Source organism: Myripristis murdjan, chromosome 17 (assembly GCF_902150065.1).
Source record: "Myripristis murdjan chromosome 17, fMyrMur1.1, whole genome shotgun sequence".
Classification (NCBI taxonomy): domain Eukaryota; kingdom Metazoa; phylum Chordata; class Actinopteri; order Holocentriformes; family Holocentridae; genus Myripristis; species Myripristis murdjan.
The window spans coordinates 15,761,979-15,779,335 of record NC_043996.1 but is presented as its reverse complement, the minus strand read 5'-3'; the positions used below and the strand labels follow the sequence as shown (position 1 = coordinate 15,779,335).

General features: G+C 41.4%; 1 protein-coding gene across 3 annotated transcripts; it reads right to left on the bottom strand.

Annotated features, from left to right (window-relative positions):
• Positions 1–321: 321 nt before the first annotated feature.
• On the bottom strand, positions 322–17,349 carry LOC115375874 (AP-2 complex subunit mu-A). Of its 3 annotated transcripts, XM_030075456.1 has the most exons (14): positions 17,180–17,349; positions 16,227–16,311; positions 15,534–15,654; positions 8,671–8,936; positions 7,775–7,857; positions 7,457–7,462; positions 7,148–7,283; positions 5,790–5,934; positions 5,421–5,438; positions 4,651–4,770; positions 4,186–4,321; positions 3,530–3,627; positions 3,097–3,208; positions 1,526–1,660 (listed from the first exon to the last, which is right to left on the bottom strand). In XM_030075456.1, the coding sequence occupies exons 3-14, from the start codon at positions 15,605–15,607 to the stop codon at positions 1,526–1,528; spliced, it is 1,329 nt and encodes a 442-aa protein (XP_029931316.1). In that variant the 5' UTR covers positions 15,608–15,654; positions 16,227–16,311; positions 17,180–17,349. The 3 variants fall into 3 exon arrangements, with proteins under 3 accessions (XP_029931315.1, XP_029931317.1, XP_029931316.1); XM_030075455.1 differs by lacking the exon at positions 16,227–16,311 and having other exon boundaries at positions 322–1,660; positions 17,180–17,346; XM_030075457.1 differs by lacking the exons at positions 5,421–5,438; positions 16,227–16,311 and having other exon boundaries at positions 322–1,660; positions 17,180–17,345.
• Between the last annotated feature and the right edge of the window lie 8 nt (positions 17,350–17,357).

Here is a 17,357-nt window from a genome sequence, read left to right as displayed (position 1 = left end):
CTATGCTACTTCTGTTCACATTTCTTTTGGCCCCAATGAGGCCAGGGTATAACAATGTACTTTACACTGAACCCCTTAATGAAATGTACTTCCTGAAAAATGAAAATACTGAAGAGTTTGACTCTAAGGGTTTATCCAAAACCATCTGACACAAAGAAATCAGTGGAAATGGTTATTAGCAGATACATGCACTTGCAGTTGACATTTGGGAAATGACTAGATGGAAAAAATCAACTGACCAAATCCTGCTGGAAATCCCACTGCTCACAGGATACAGTGGAGCATTACAGTCTACAAACGAAAACAGGAGGAGGCTGGGAGTGTTTGGTTACATGGTCAGATTTTTATTGAACAGAACGGTCACCAGGGCTACAAACATGACATAAGAAGTAGACACAGTGACGAGGCAAACACCAGGGGGAGACCTTACCTCACCTCACACACACATACACACATACCCAGTGCCTGGTTTCCCCAAACTATGTTAGTATTGAAATCACTGCTCCACTGAAAGTAAGCAGGACAGAGCTGATCTTAATGCTGAGACACATTTGAGGGAATGCAGGCCCATGTCAAAAAGCTTATCAGAGGTGGAAAGCAAGCGTGATGGTCAGACCTAAAGGACTCTTTCTGGAATATTCCCCTACTTTTAACTTGCCCTTGATCTTGCTCACTGAATGCGAGAGAAAATAATCAGGGAAAAGCAGCGAGAAGGAAAAGGCATGCACTTTCTACAAAGTACAAAAACAAGAGTTGAGTTGTTCTCATTTCCTTCCCCCTTTCCCAGCTAACTGTTGGACCACACTACTACATTAAGTCACTCTGAGGGTTCAAAATAGTTTTTTTTCTGTCATCCCACTGAGTGCTTTGAATAAGGGGGGGAAAGTATTAGATGAAAGTTTCTGATCCCAAAAATTGATTCTCACACCAAAACACAAGTCAATGTCAATTAGCCATGTTAAGTAATCAGACAAAGCTGCTCCATTCAAACAGTACACTTTGCTATGACAGATTTTCATACATAACAATATCTGGGTTTCTCTTAAACTGAAAGGTTTACTCACAACAGCTACAAATCTTACACGGGGATAATTCTACGACGTACACAACGTTGTTCCTCTAAAGTAACTGGAGAGTATTAAGTGAGAAAAATAACACTAAAGAATGGAGCGCCCCCTAAAAACACCAAGGTGCCTACAGTCTTCTCCCCCCAGGTCTCCATGTGTCATGTGTCTCAATCTTTCTGACACCAGTTGGTTTACAGGTTTACTCATCACTACGAGATATACGATACAATGGGTCACATTTTGCATATATCTGTGCGTTATACCATATTTTCTTTTTATGATGTAAATTCAATCTCCAACACCTAGTTAAGGGGGGGGGATTTTATGAGAGGGGCACAAGGGTGGAAGGAGAAGAGACAAAAGGGACGGGCAGAAGAAAAAAGGTAGTAATGTGTTGGAGGAAAGGGATAAATGGGAAGAAGTGGTCAGCTCGCTGCCTGGGTGGGTGGGGCTAAACTTTAGCAGCGGGTTTCGTAGATGCCAGAACGGCCGATGTACCGCACCCATTTGATGACATCGTGGTCACTGTAGTTGAGCTTGGACTCAAACACCTTCAAGTAGCGCACCTTCAGGCCGGAGGGAGCGAAAGGAACCTGGAGAGCGGGGAGGAGGAAGGCAGAGACGTGTCAGGGCATGCTGGGATGTGGGCTTGAAAAACAGGCAAGCTCTGAGCGACAAGTGTGAGAGAGTGGTGCACCGAGGCGTGTGTGTGTGTATCTGAGGCTGAGGAAGCAGTAGTGAGCAGTCTGCAGTTTGCAGTTTGCATATGATTGATTAAAGAATCACACTCAATCCATGATCGACTTGTTTGGCTGCCAATGCAAACTGTTACAGCTACTTGAAAACCCGCTGTTATTGACTTCATTTAGAAAGCCAGGTCCGTGTTTTTTCAAGTGCTACTCCATAACTCTTTAAAGTCACAATGAAATGGGCATTTTGACAGCATCTTGCTTCATTAACTTGATTTATTTCCTATTGAAACGAGTTACTGGGGCGGGACTTAACACAGAGAGGCATCATTCAAACCAACTACAGATCAGCTACAGAGAGAGCAGCACTTTTATATGATGCTTTAATTGGCTGAAATTTATGTTAACGCATGCTGGTTCAGCATGCGTTAACATAAATGTGTTGTTCTTGATGATATAAACATATGGAAGTGAGATATTACATATTCAAAATTCAGTATATTCTTCAGCATTTGTTGTTAAATGGGTGATAAATTAGATAGCAGCCCAAAAAAGGGACTTTAGGCTTAACTTGTGACTGCACTGTTGGTGCACTATTATATTCCCATCTCATTATCTCTATTTTCACTGAGGTAAGCTTAAAATACTCAGTAGCTGATTACTTATCTCCTCAACATGTTGTGCAAGCGGTTTCAAGCTTTGCCTCACTGCTCAGTTTGCGATGGCATGAAGTGTTGCGACTCAAAGGGGCGCCGCCTGCCTATCACAAGCTACGTTATTGAGCAACAAACTCTGGGTCATCGTAGTTGACTAACCTGCTTCTGGTTTTTGATTACCTTCTGACTTTAAAAAGTACAACGAGCAGCAGCAAGTTTAAACAGTTTCTTTGCGCATCACAATGTCCGCAATAAATCCAAAATCAAAGTTTACTCGGGTGTCTGTTACTTTACCTGGTCAGTCCACCCGTATCACTTTATAGGCAAGACTGACACCATTATTGAAGGAGCTGACAAAATCAATATTACGTGCAGTTCACTTCTGACAGTGAAAACTTCACATCTTTAAATAACTGGACCAAAAACAGCTACAGTTTTAGTCTGCACATGTATTATAAATGCATGAATAAGTTAAGTCAAATTCATTCAACAAATTCAATGCAACTCAACACATCTGCTACAGAATGATAAACCGGGGACAGACACTCTGAATTTCATTTTTCATCTGAGAGCAACATGAATGTGATGTCTGCCTGAGATTTACTGTGTGTGTGTGTGTGTGTGTGTGTGTGTGTGTGTGTAGATTGACAGGGAAGGACAGACAGAATTTTTGTGCATTCTGACCTCAAAGTTCATGGAGATGGGGGGTCTGGCCCATTTCTTCTTATCGTTGGTCGGCAGCAGCTCAATCTCAGCACTGATCTGAGACTCCTTCATCCCTGCCATGCGCTTGATCCTACACACACAAATCGTTAGCTATTATGTGGCTTTGTGCTTTAATTGATAACATCAAACTAATTGTATAATACTTTTCTGAAACAAACTTTACAAAATTCTTCACAAGACAAGTTACAGATTCAAACAACAAAAGAGGACAGTAGCAAAAAGAGAAACAGAGCTATGGGTGGGACGTGAACCCTGAGGGCTGGGACAGATGTAAGGTTAAACCAACAAACCAGAGAAAGGAGACAAGGGAATTAATCCTAAAGTTAAAGAAAGGATTAAAAAAGAATGAGTTGGATAGGATTTCAACCATATGGGCAGCACTATGACTCACTTCCAGACGATGGCGTTCTCACTGGCCTTGTACTTTGCTTTTCCCTTCATACAGATCACCTGCACGCCGCTGGTGTTAAGAGGCGTGGGGATACGCACCTTTGGGGAAAAAAAACAGCAACTGGTGAAAAATGGCATTAAGACTCAGAACACATAAATAAAGTTGATGCATAAATCTAAACATTTCAGACTAAAACAATTAAACTTCCTGTACAGAGATGGCAAAGGTGTCCGATTACATTACATCATGCACTACAGTGTTGCTCTGAGTACAAATAGTCAGTTTTATTGTAAGTTGTGATATTTTAGACATGTTTATATGTTTGACCCAAATACGTGCACCCCACTAATGGTCACTTCTGGCTACATTTACAATTAGCATTTTGTCTCCAACTAAAGTAAGTTGTAGCTGTATATGAACAGCAGCACTGACAAAGGGAGTAAAATGGACTGAGACTGAGCCAAACGTGTTGACGTAAAGAACAGAAGCAGCAATAATCAGCAATATATAATATGAACAGAAAAACATGTAAAGCAACAGGAACGCAGAGATGAAGGCTACATGTTTCTGTTAACACCATGTGACAATTCTGGATTTGATCGACCAGCCATGGAGCCGTCAGAGCTGAATCTGACAGAATCATGATCAGAGCTCACCTCAATCTTCTGGGCCAGCAGCGAGGGTTTGAAGTTGGACTTGATGACCACTTTGACCTCTAGCTTGGTGCGGCCCACCTCCCTGACCAGGGGAATGACTCGGAAGGGCAGGATGATGTCCTTAGTGGTGCGATACCTGCAAGTAGGGAGAAAAAAAAAAGAGGTAAATTACCAAAATAAACCCATTTCATAAAGCACATACTGAAAGATCAAATGATTTCCTCAGGTCATTCTTTCCAGCATTCACCAACACCAACCATGTAAAGACAAGGGTTGGGGGTTAAACTGAAATAGTTTGTTTATTATGGGAACAGTCAATTAAGGCATTTGCCATGTGTTCGTGACTCATTGCTTGTGTTTCACCGTTTCTCCTGTCACTTTTTTCCTGTGCAGCATATGAACAAAATCAACAAAACCAACCACAAGAGGCTCTACTGTACAATTTCAAAATACCAATCAACTGACCTCATGAGCTCATACTCTCCATCAGGGGGGATGAAACTGATGCTACGCTCCGAGTCAAACTTACTGAGACGCACACACTGGTGGAAAGTGCAGTCGTCGATGGCTATGGACTGCTTTCCACTGCCAGGAGAGAAATGGAAGATTGAGAGAGAGGGGGAAAGAGAGAGACAAAATGGGGAAGAACATTAGATCAGCCATTCCTTCACACCTCAAGAGTTAATCAATTAATCATTTAAAAAAAAAAAAAAAATCTGACCCGCAATCTCCAAAACATAAAATTACTGTATCTCTCTTTACTGCTTTTCCATAAGACACAACCACACATACATACAAAAAAAGGGGACATCATTGCTAGTATCACAACACAGCAACCTGGTTGAAGTTAATGGCACTATTCTGTGGAGTATAACCATCCCTGTTAGGTGTCGGGGTAAAGGGTTAAAAGTCAAGCGGGTAGGACTGTGTGGGGTAATAAAACAAGCCAACCATTCTACGTAAGAGGTAAAGCAACCACTGGGCATTACATTCAACATCTAATTTGTGTTGGATTTCTATTGAATGTGTGTGGTGCAATAATTTGTGAAATGTACAGCCTTGTAAAAATGTGAACCTCCTGGAATAGTCAGTGTGAAGACATTAGACAAAGACAGTGGTGTGTGTGTGTGTGTGTGTGTGTGTGTGTGTGTGTGTGTGTGTGTGTGTGTTGTGTGTGTATGTGTGTGTATGTGTGTAGGGGTAGCAGAGGATCAGGACAGATATCAGTACAGTACCTTCCTCCCCCTAAATCACTGAGGTACAGCACATAGAAAAGAAAGAGAGGGAAAGAAAGGAGAGATGCATCCAAAGGAAAGAAAAATTAAAAGTAAATTGTAAAGCTGTAGCAACAACAAGACTAATCAGACACAGACAAGGGACTAACAAACAAGATGGCTGTTTAACTTTACGTAAAGAACCCAATAAATCAATTTCTTTGGTTTAGGTTTTCAACAGTGGAAAAGAAATGAAAGCACTCCTTTTAAAGAAGAAACCCAAATGCAATTTAGCTAAATGATATGTCTGCCTTCCATGTGAAAATACAGCCATTTTCAGGAAGGATGAATTCAGAGCTCACTAGACGACCCTCTGGTCCTGTCACTCACCTCTTCCCGGCGTCATCAGATGCTCCTCCCTTGCCCTGCTTGTCGATGACAATCTTGTCGTTCATGCCGAATTTACACTCAGGCATTCCACTCAGGTAGCTCTTCATCACCACCCGGCCTGAGACATGAGCACTCAGCACCTGGCCTGAATAGGGGAGAAACATTTCAGTTCAAAAGCAGGCCACAGAAGGGCTGGATATTGGCACCGATTTCCTAATTCGATTCCCAAATGAATACCGATTTCGATTCCATGCGAAGTTTGTTTGGGATATGTCAGTTGCTATACCAAATCTGCATGTTGCATTTAGCGTTGCTTTTGTCCAGGTCATCTTTTTATCCCACACGGCTTTTAAACCCAAAATGCATCAAGATATGTGCCTTTAGGCTTGGTGGTGTTGGCTAAAATGGGGGAACTCCTGTCGTTGTTCGTTCTTCTGCTCAAAATATATAATTTGGCCACCTATGTTTCTGTAGGTCAATAGTTCAGCAGTCGACAAATAACATTTAGCAAATATCTTCACATATCTTCACATACCAATTGAAAAAGACAGATTAATAGAGTAATATTGTGATGTTCAGAGCTGAGATCAAATCATTCAACTGAAGACTGCAATTAATCGGGGACAATTCTGATATTTTTACCCACTGCTAAGCCATAGAATTATTTATATTTTTGATATTGCATTTTCCCAGAGGTGAATAGTTTGCAGTACAGTGCTCCTTACTGCACTTTTTTGTTTGTTTTACTGGGACAGCAGGAACAGACACAATAGACTGCATACACAAGCGAGAAGAGTGAAACACTGATTCATTTCTGGTCCAAGAGGTACAGATGCTTCCAAAAGAAGGGTGTCTTTTGTTTTGTTTTTTTCATTTTTGAAAAAGGGTGTCTAGCACTATGAAATGTTAAGTCAACACACTGAGATGTAATATGCTCCCAAGATTTAATACATCTGATAAACGCCCTTATCCAATGTGGATGTATTGTCTGTCTTTATCACTATGTCTTCAACAGGCCTGGAGCAGAGGATTATATGAAATAAATTCAACTCTCCTGCCTAAAACCAAATTTATTTCTTTGAGCCATGGTGCAAGAGTAGGAAAAACACAGCAAGAAAAGAGCAGAACATACAATACAACATATACTGCAACTAGACAATACCTTACAACAAGAGGCACTTAAGCTGCCTCATGATCAGCTTAGCATAACCACCTATGCTGGAGCTCACTGATTGCATTAATGCGCTGACGAATGGATAAATTAGCTAATTAAATTCTAAATAAGCGGTTGAATGAACAAACCCCTCATGTCCGAGATGCAACACTACTGAAAAGTTGGGGATGCCATCATGACAGACCTTGCGGGGACATGAGCAGGTTGACACTCTCGAGCACGTCCAGGAAGAGCTCGTTGCGGCGATACTTGATGCCCTCGCGACGCCAGCCGATCTGTCCTGTCACCTGGCTGGTGATCTGAGACTGCTCCTCCTTTGTCTGGGAGAGAGAGGGAGAGCGAGAAACCATGAGGCAACAAACAAAAGGAGAGAGAAAGCAAAGGCAAGATCAAAAGGAACGTTGACAAGGGAGCGAACATGGAAAATGAATAGGACACAGGCCTATTCAGATGATTTTCCTGAGATAAATGAGGCTCAGTGTGTCATTATTACCTGGTGCTGCATTGAGACGAGTCCACGGCCACAATCGGAGGAAAGAAGAGAGGAAAAGTCGGAGGGGAAAAAGGTTAATATTGAAATGACTGATTTATAGTTAATGACATGATTTCTGTACTATAGGCATTATCTCATATCTCATTATCTCATAAAGCATTCTGTTACCCATCTATGAATTGGGATTACAATTCTGTCCCAGTTCTGACATATCTATGAGTAGCAACAGCATAATTATATACAGCTTACTGCCCTATCTTTTATAAATGTTTTTACTTCTTTCATTGTTAACTTTGAGACTGTATTGCCCTTCCTAACCTGTCCCTTGATGCCCTGCTGGGTGATGAAGGTCTTCAGCGCTCCAGTCTCAGAATTCTGGGGATAGCCAAAGTCCAGGATCTCTGTGTGAACACACACGAACACACACAAACACACACACACACACACACACACACACACACACGTCAGTGAGAGATAAGGCAGATAAGCGATAAACCATGTAGCAATGGAGAGAACTAATGCTGACTGAGTGGCAATTTTTTTTAGTTCAACTGCCAGTGTCTAAAAGAATTTTCAACAGATGAGATAGAAAGGCAGACAAAATGAAAAAAAAATTCTCAAAAGTTAACTTTGGCTACATTTACAGTGAGAATATTATCTTATTTTAAGTTCTGTACAATGCTGTATGTGCTCATTTCTCCATGTTTACTCAGAATATCCATTTCCTAAAATCGAATCTGGGTCCCAGTTTAAGTCAACATCAGATGAACTCTAGGGGTGGGAAACACCGGGTAACTGGCGACACAATACTATCACAATATTTAACCCACGACAACATTGTAAGATAATCAGCTGTGATGCATCACAATATCTGTAACTGAAGAAGAAAAAAATACTCTGGAAAAGGCAAAATAATTTTCCAATTAGCAGGAATCAATCAGCGTTTTTCAGTGTTTTAAGCTGCACTGTGACTGCAATATGAACTTGATACAACAGTTCCAGTTTAAATACCTAAAGGCAGGGAACAAATGCGTCTCACAGGAACCCAAATGACATCTGTGCAAATTAAGTTGAAAACTCAAATATTTGATAGATTGAGTATTGGAATATACTGCATTGTCAATTTCTTGTCCCACCCCAAGGAACTCCAGATGAGATTAACACACAAGAAAACACCACCATCATTCTTGCACTTCACTCCTCCCCGCTCCTACCATCCAACAGCTCGTAGATGAGCACAAAGTTGTTCTTGATGTTCTCCTCGCTGATCTTGCCAAAGTAAGCTGTCATGACGTCGCACATCTTGTAGAGGAACTCGAACACCATAGCGGCGTTGACATTCTGCTTGGTGACAGCTGCCAGCCAGATGTTGGAGCGCTTTACGTGGAAGAAGCTGGTGCGGGCGATGTTGGTCACCGGGGATCGGACCTGCTGCCGGGCATGGATCACGTTCACGCGGAACGCATCGACCGCGTTACGCCTGGGATGTCAGACAGAGGAGGATGAGAAAGACAGAGCATGAGAGAGAGAGAGAGAGAGAGAGAGAGACAGAGAGAGAGAGAGAGAGACAGAGAGAGAGAGAGATTTGTTCCAGACCAGTTCCAGTATTAAATCGCTGACAGACTATCCACCCTATGACATCAAGCAGACACCAAAAATAAAAGCATGTGAATATGAACACTGAAGAAGAAATATTCAAAATTTAATCTGATTTGATCAAATGATTTGAAGGACACTAACAGTCGATATTTCTGTTGCAAAATAACATCTAGACAAAATCATGGCTTCCTTAAGGAGGCCTTACTGTTTGATATCCAGCTCTGGAGGGAACTGAATATTAACAATCCTTTCAGGGGCCCTGTGACACATCTACCCCACTAGCAAAAATGAGTAATCATATAAAAACGTTCACAACCGACTGCCAGAGCAAACCTCCAATATGAGCATTTAGAGGAAGAAGAGGACTGCAGTTTTATGTGAATGTGATATTTATTCGTCTGCGTTATGCTGACACTCGCCCAAAACATCTTAGCAGAAACATCAGAACTGAAAAAAGTCAACTTCTTTAAGCCAGTATAATTCAAATCTGATATTCCACATTTTAACAACCATTAAAAGACCATGAATGAACCATATCTGGGTCCAAAAGGGTAAACATGAATAAATCTTGCCTCCGTGCTACTGTAACTCACTGACACAAAGGCTATCTTAGTACCAAGATGTTTTGGAAATAGCACAGCCCTGATTAATGTAGATTTATAAATAACAGGGCTTAGTGCAGAGGATGCAACACGTTCAAACAAGATTGCCAAATCCTCCTAAGTTGTGGTGTGGGAGAGCAGCCTGGGACAGAGACCTAGAAAACCTAGAAAAGAGGTCTAATACCAGAAACAAACTGAAGACCTTGCTGAGACTTACAAACATTCATGCATATATACATATATTTATGTTATCAAGATGTAGATTTGAGGACAACAATTGCGTTTCCAAATTAATCAACCATAAACTGACATGGTCCCTTGAGAAACTGAGAAAAATAATGCTTTACTCTATCCATCTTCTGGGAGTAACCAAGCCTCCAGGCTAACAACAACAACAACAACAAAAAATTAACAGCACACTTCTATTTTAATTAAGAATAAGACTGTCTATTTGCTCAGCAAGGCAGTGAAGCGATGAGGTCATGAAATGAGGCTATGCACACTTGAAGCTATATTTTCATGGCCTAGTCACATGAACTCCAGGTGAACGCCTGCCTTTCCATGAACCATTTGCAATGTGAAAGCTGTCAATGTTTAAGCTGAGATAAATGGCTTTGTTGTTCCTATTTAGGAGCGGTGGCATGAACAGTGAGTGGACCAGGAACCATAAAAATGGCAGCCTCCTGGGTTGATATGATTATGCATCCCAAGATGCACTGAAACATAACATCAATTCACGCAACTTTCAGAAATTGTGGGTGCATGTAGCATTACTGGGTGCCTGTGGAGACAGAATAATGTCAGTCTAGGAGGCTGTCACTAATGTGTGCCTTGTCCATTAAGCTACTGCTGTATCAAAACAAACTATTACCTCTCTATCAACCAACAGAGATAAAACACTTGCAGTTTTATTTGAAACAGACAATGAATAATACTCAGGCTTTTGTATAAGAAAAACTGACAGCAAAATCTACATCCAAACAAAACAAAACAAAACAAAACATAGCTAACAGCAATATTACTGCATTTTAGGTCGACATTTGTTTAGGCCAACCTCTGAAACAAGAGATGCTTTCACCATGTATAAATTAATCTCTCGGTATCTGTGAGAAAAATTAGGGAGGGAACAAAGGATGACGAGGCTAAACGAACCATCAGATCCCATGCTCAGACTACATGCTTGGGGGCTGGTCAAGTTTTTCGTGAGCAACAATACTCATTGAGAGGCACAGGTGGTGGCTGATTAGTTGATCCGTTTGTTCTGATTGCCTCACTGCTGTATCTCAGTATCTGGTGCTCTATTTGCTGCTGTAATGTCATGACAGGTGGCTCATGCTTTGAAGAAACATCAGGAAGTTGCCTGTGGGATCATGCACTCTGAATGGGAGAGGGAGTTACTGACTGGTTGCCATGAAGGGGAAATGTCATGCTTGATAGGTTGGAGCATCTCTTACCTATTCCTACAGGGGCCAAGATGGAGAGATGGAGGAAAAAATGGTGATAAAAAGGATAAAGAGAGGACAGAAGGATGATGTAAAAGGAGAGGAGAGACAAAAATGCACAAAAAGACATTTTCGTGCATCTATGTACACAGACAGAGCGACTAATATGGAATTGGGACGACATTCTTCAGCCATCCATTGTACACGGCAACCAAGTAAGTTGTAAACAGGTTTGAAGCATTACATTACGTTGCTCTTTTCCCCGGTGTTGCAGGTCGTAGTCACTACAGTGGTAACAACACTGTAGCTACTTAGAATCTACTCATCTGTAAATGCATTACAGTATAGCTGCAGTTTAATTATTTCGAGTGGAACAATTTCCACTTTAGCAATAACCAAACATTCTCTGTGTTGTATTATGAAGTAATTACATAAGACAGTGGCAATACAACACTGATACTGCAGTCCATACCCTGCTGGCATGACAGCAACATAATGTGACTGGTTAACTTGGTGGCCTACTGTTGCAGAAATGTCTTCAGTAAAAATGATCAAAATCAATTTGATGTTTGTGGACTGGAGTTTGTGAAAATATGGTGATTGGATGTGTTGTTGACGTCAGAAAAATGCAAAGAGGGTCGTCAGTGTAGATGGGAGGTGTGAGAACAAAATTCACTGTGTGACTTTACAGAGGACTTTCTGCAGGATTTTTCCTGCATAGAGAATTTAGTGGCATGGAAATCTCTGTTATGGAATGTGGTGGTGGCGCTGTATCATAATCAGCGGAGGAACTGGCATAACCAAAACAGCCAACAGGGGAGAGTCTCCCACTTTTGTGGTGGCAGTGGTGGTGACTAATTCTTGGTGGCTGAAACAGGTGAATATTGTTTCCTCTGCACCCAAGCACACCAAATTCCTTAAAAAAAGTTTCCAAAATTAACATCACCCCATCAGTGTAAGTTAATGTTTTCGGTTTTGCAAATATGGCGAGTCGTAAGATCAGTGCCTTTTTTAGAAAGTGAGGGCAGAAAGGAGAATCAAGACAGGGGAAACAGTGTAGACCGTCTGGTTATTATAGGCAGTCAAAAGGAAATAATTAATGTTACTGATAAGATACAGTAAATTTGCCAGATCTGGAAGTAATAAAACTTAACCACAAGCCGAGGACGAGGGTCAGAGAGCAGGACAGTCACAGGATATGGAGTAAAGTCGAGAGGATTCAGGCAGTTGCCAGCGCTAATTAACGTAAGGAGTGTCAAAATAAAAACTATATTACAAAGTAAGAGCTGAACAACTTGTCTGACAGCTGGTCAGTTAAAAAGTGGACTCTGTCATCCTGTTAGATCAGGTGTGTGCTGTCTGAGGTAGGACTACTACACACTGTTCTTAGTCTGATCTGATCAGAGCAGGGCCTGTGGCTCTCAATGTGGGGTCTGCGAACCTCTTGGGGTCCTTGAGGGTTTTCCAGAAGGTCCCCAGAAAAATGTGAAGACTAACTGTACGAGAATATTGAACAGGGCACATTTTTTAAAAAAATAAATATGATTTCAAATGATACTTGTCATTTTTTTAAATCATATAATTGGAACTGCTAAAATATATTGCTTGTAAAACAAGTTTCTGAGATCCATTTCAAAAAACAAACAGCGATAACGATAAAAGCCTGAATCAAATTCCTGTTCCACCAGGCTGTATTCACTTCAGTACATTTCCATTACCATATCCAAGCTAACATCAAGCTCTGAAGAGGAACAAATAACATACACACACAAACACAATCTGCTACAATCTGTGTTGACTGAAAAATCACCTAGTTCAGCCTCATAAATCTGACACTGATCAATCTCATGTTACAAAATTGGCCATAATAAGAGAATGAATAATTTCAACAAGCAAAACCCCCTAATTTCTTATCTTAGCCAATGATAAGCCAATCGCCATCTGATTGTATCTCTCAACCACAACATGGTTGAGCAATTCCTCTGAAAAAATCTTATTTTGTGGCAGTCCCTCTGATGTGCAAACCATAATGTTAAAGTGAACAGGTCTGACTTCAGGCATATGCTATTATCTTTCTAACACTGATCCTTTTCAACTCCATCTTGTCTCTTTTACCTTGAACTACAGAAAGACCTATTAAAGTCGTGGGAGGGTGGAGTCAACAGAAGACAAAAACGTTAAGACGGTTCCCATAGGAAACCAACTGACCTATCACACTGCTGTGTACCAAGCACACAGACACTGTAAGACCACTGGGAATACAATTTTCCGCCCTTGCACCCTCTCTGTTCATTGCCAACTCCTGCTGCATAAATCTACACGACACTGGACGAGTGTGAGTTCTGGCAGAATGCTGACCATACTTCTTCTCGCTTACCTCAATCCAATCCCAGGAATGTGACATTTAACAGGCTTCAAATACTGATGATTTCCGAACAGACACTTAAATAGTTGTTCATAATAATAATAAGCTCACTTGTTCAAATAAATATTTAACAAATACTAAATATTAAAATGTTTTTTCTTAATTAGGCATTGCAACCAGATGCTCAAAGCTCGGAGTGCAGGACAATTATTGAAGTTCAAAACAATTAAGTTGAGACTTTTCATGAATAATGTTGCAGGTGACAGATGATCCAAATGAATGAATATACTACTGCAGCACGTTTGTTTTCTTGAACAAGGATGCCTTTATGTCTAGCCTGAAGCATAGCTGATTTGTTCCACTAATATTTGTATTGCAAATTAGTTTAAGCTATAAATGCTATAATACATGGCCTCAGAATATTTGATCTTTTCCATTTTGATGTACCTATTCATATCACAAATAAATACACAACTGAAGATTTCAGATGACTGATAAACTTGTCATGCCCTTGTGGTTCCTCTTATTGTTTGTTGATTTGTTAATTTATTGTTATTTTTGTATTGGCATCCCTAGCTTCATAGACATGTGTCAGACAACCAGAAAGTCTGTTATAGGCTGAGGAAAAGCACCCTAATCAGCACCCAGCCAGGATGGGTGCTCTAAGAGCAATACGTGTAAACAAAGAAGTCTGGTTTAACAAAGAGGGGTGGAAGGACTGTAGCACATTTCCTAGTTATGTTGTTGGCTCTGCCCATCTTGCACACACTTCTGTAAATATGATCAGACCATGATAGTGTACAGTCTAGCCACAGACCCGGAGCTTTACTTTGTACTCCACCTATCTGTATGTCCAGTTTAAGACTGCATGTTAGTCTGAGTCACGAGCCAAAAATAATAAATGTTGTTTTAGTTATACTGAACACAAGCTTGTCCAATTTTATCTTATTATATATTTTGTTTAGCTCACTGGACAAAACCTGGTTTACTTCAGAACAGGTGGGTGCCATATAATATAATGTTGAATCATCTGCGTACAAAGACATGCAAGCCCTTCCAATAGCAGAGGGAAGATCACTGGTGAAAATAGCAAAAAGAAGAGCCCAAAGAGGGCAACTCTCCCAGGGCACACCACAGCACAGGCCTCACCTTCTATGACCTGCACAACAGGTAGTTGTTTAATCACAAACTGACCAAAGATTTAAAGCCATCACATTTGAGTTTGAGCACTGAAATTTAACATCACAGCACCCACCAGCACTGAACTGTCAATCCCTTTTAATCAGTCATGTGGCATGATAAAAATCAACCTAAATTAACCAGAGGAAGCCACTGATTTAATTATATATATAAAAAAAATAATGTTGTATAATTTGCTGCTGTATTATAATCTGTTGTGGAAATCCATGACAAATTTCCACAATTGTAGGTTATGGTAGACAAAATTGGCCATAATAAGAGAATTAATAATTTCAAGAAATCTATTAATAAATAAAAAAAAAAAAAAAAATGAAGTGCCTAGTATTCCAGAAATGAATAATAGTGAGCAAACATTAATTAATAAAAAGACTTTTTATTTCCCTACTAAAGTAATGAGGCTGTGCCAATCAGATGTAGGCTATGTGGACACTGTTAAACATGTTATCATTTGATCACTGTCATGGTGCATTGCTCAGTTGGATTTGCCTAACCTGGCTGACAAAAAAACACAACAAATTTCCCATCCCACCACAGCCTAGACATATCATCCCAATTAGGTTTTTTAAGTTGACCACTGTCAGTGTCTGTGATGATAAATGCTGTAATATCCAGAGAACTAAGATTTAGCTGCCATTGCAGAGGACAACGATCAATAGCTTAAGTCTACTGCTCCCTTTTACCAACAGAGATCAACCCCTTAGTTCTTTATAATTTACAAGTGGTTTGTACACAACAGGATCTCATCTTACCAGAAAGGTTATGGTTAGAAGACCCATGTGTCCCATCTCATTATCACAATTAATCAGTGCTTATTTGATCGATTCTATTACGACACACTACAGCTATGCCTATGCTCCTGCCTGACTTACCCTATGTCATCACGGTAGACTCGGGAGATGAGGACCTCCCCCTTGTGGTTGTAGATGAACAGTCCTCCAATCATCTTGGCTGCTCCTCACTCCCAACTGGCCATGGTGAAATCAACCCCACCTGAGAGCAGGGAGAGAAAGTAGAGAAAGAGGAGGGTTGCAGAGCGGAAATGGGGAAAGGAAAAGGGGGCATGAGAGTGAAAGCAGTGACAAGTGGAAAAGTGACCCACATTACAAGGAGACGTTTGTCCCTCACATCCGCTCTCCTCTCTCTCTCTCTCTCACAGGCACACACCACTCAATTTCCAGCTGAATACATCCTGCAGCTGCACCTCTGTGGTGACTCAGTTTTGTTACACACTGTGCGTGCATGTACACACACAAAATCACCCTCTTTAAGGATCATCCACCCACTCAAACACAGGCTAGAGAGCCACTAACCACCACTCACTCACACACACACACACAGCCAATTCCTTGTTTCCTTCCACAGTGAGATTAATGGAGGATTAGCAGCCACCAGTAAAGACGCATAATGCCACCAAGCAACCACTGAGAAATCAGTGGCTTATTGGGTTGCCTTTTAGCACCAAACGCAACCTGGATCTAATTAGGCAAAATATGTCATCTGAAAGCAACATGGCAGGAAAGGATGGCATCACATTGTCATCCGAATGCAGTACAAACACTAACCAGTTGATTTGATTATAGTTTTCTTCAGGTGGGCCAACAAATGATGTTAGGTTTTTCTTCCTTCCATTACGACCCTTCTGGAAGACTGTGGAATGAAGGAGGACATGCCTGGAATTCCTTGAAGACAGATGCCAGACTACATAATAATCACACGGTGCCCAGTGGAAGGACACGACACTAATACACGTCCCAGATTAGGGAGATAATTTCTCCTTCAGAAAGACGGGACCGCTGCTGAGTCGTGACTGAAGGCTCTGTGCATGAAGCCAGCGACACCTTAGCTCCGTTTAATCGCCCTTTTTATTGGCCCAAGTCAAGATGTCTGCTCGGCCGGGCCATCTCCCCCGGATTCATAAATCTTTCATGTTTTCTCATTTGTATCTCTTTCACCAGGCGACACGCTCGCATAAAACGCCTTTCTCACATCTTCTTTAAGTGCCTACCGTACTGATGGAAGCTTGACCTTCAGCTGAGACCAAAGTGATGGAGCGATAAAACCGAATGGGGGGTAGCTAACTTAGCTTACGTTAGCAAGCTAGCTCGCTAGCGTTAGCCACCGTGCAGAGCGAACCCGCGTCGAGCTTGACAGAACATTGATTTCCGGTTAAGACTTTTCAATACCCTGACAACCGTGTTTTGCAACAACGTTTAAGAGGAGAACAAACTAACTACTAAAGACAGTTGGTGATATTTGAGCGGCGTTCATTCGTTTAAAAGAGTCCCAGAAGTAATAAATGCAGTGATTTTATTTTGAAGGAAATCGCTTTACTTCCCGTCATGTGCAAGCCATTTTCTGGCGAACTTGACCCAGCTAGCGGATCGACGGCTAACCGTGCTAACGTTAGCATCCCTCAGAAAACGGTGCCGTTTTTTCGGCTGCCAGTCTCTGCTACATGGTTACGGTCAACCGTGTGGGCAGCAACATTTTGTCTTATCGATTGCGGTTAACTTACCGCTGTTCTCTCTCGCACACCGCCGGTCTTTCGCCTCCCTTTTTGGCCCTGAATTTAATTTCAGGATTCAGTTGGCTCCTAGTTCACACAGCCGCTAATTCCGCTCCCTCCTCCTGCTGGCCTGGAAGGTGTCAGCTGACCCTCCGTCAGTCGCGACGCACACGGGCTCCTCTCAAAC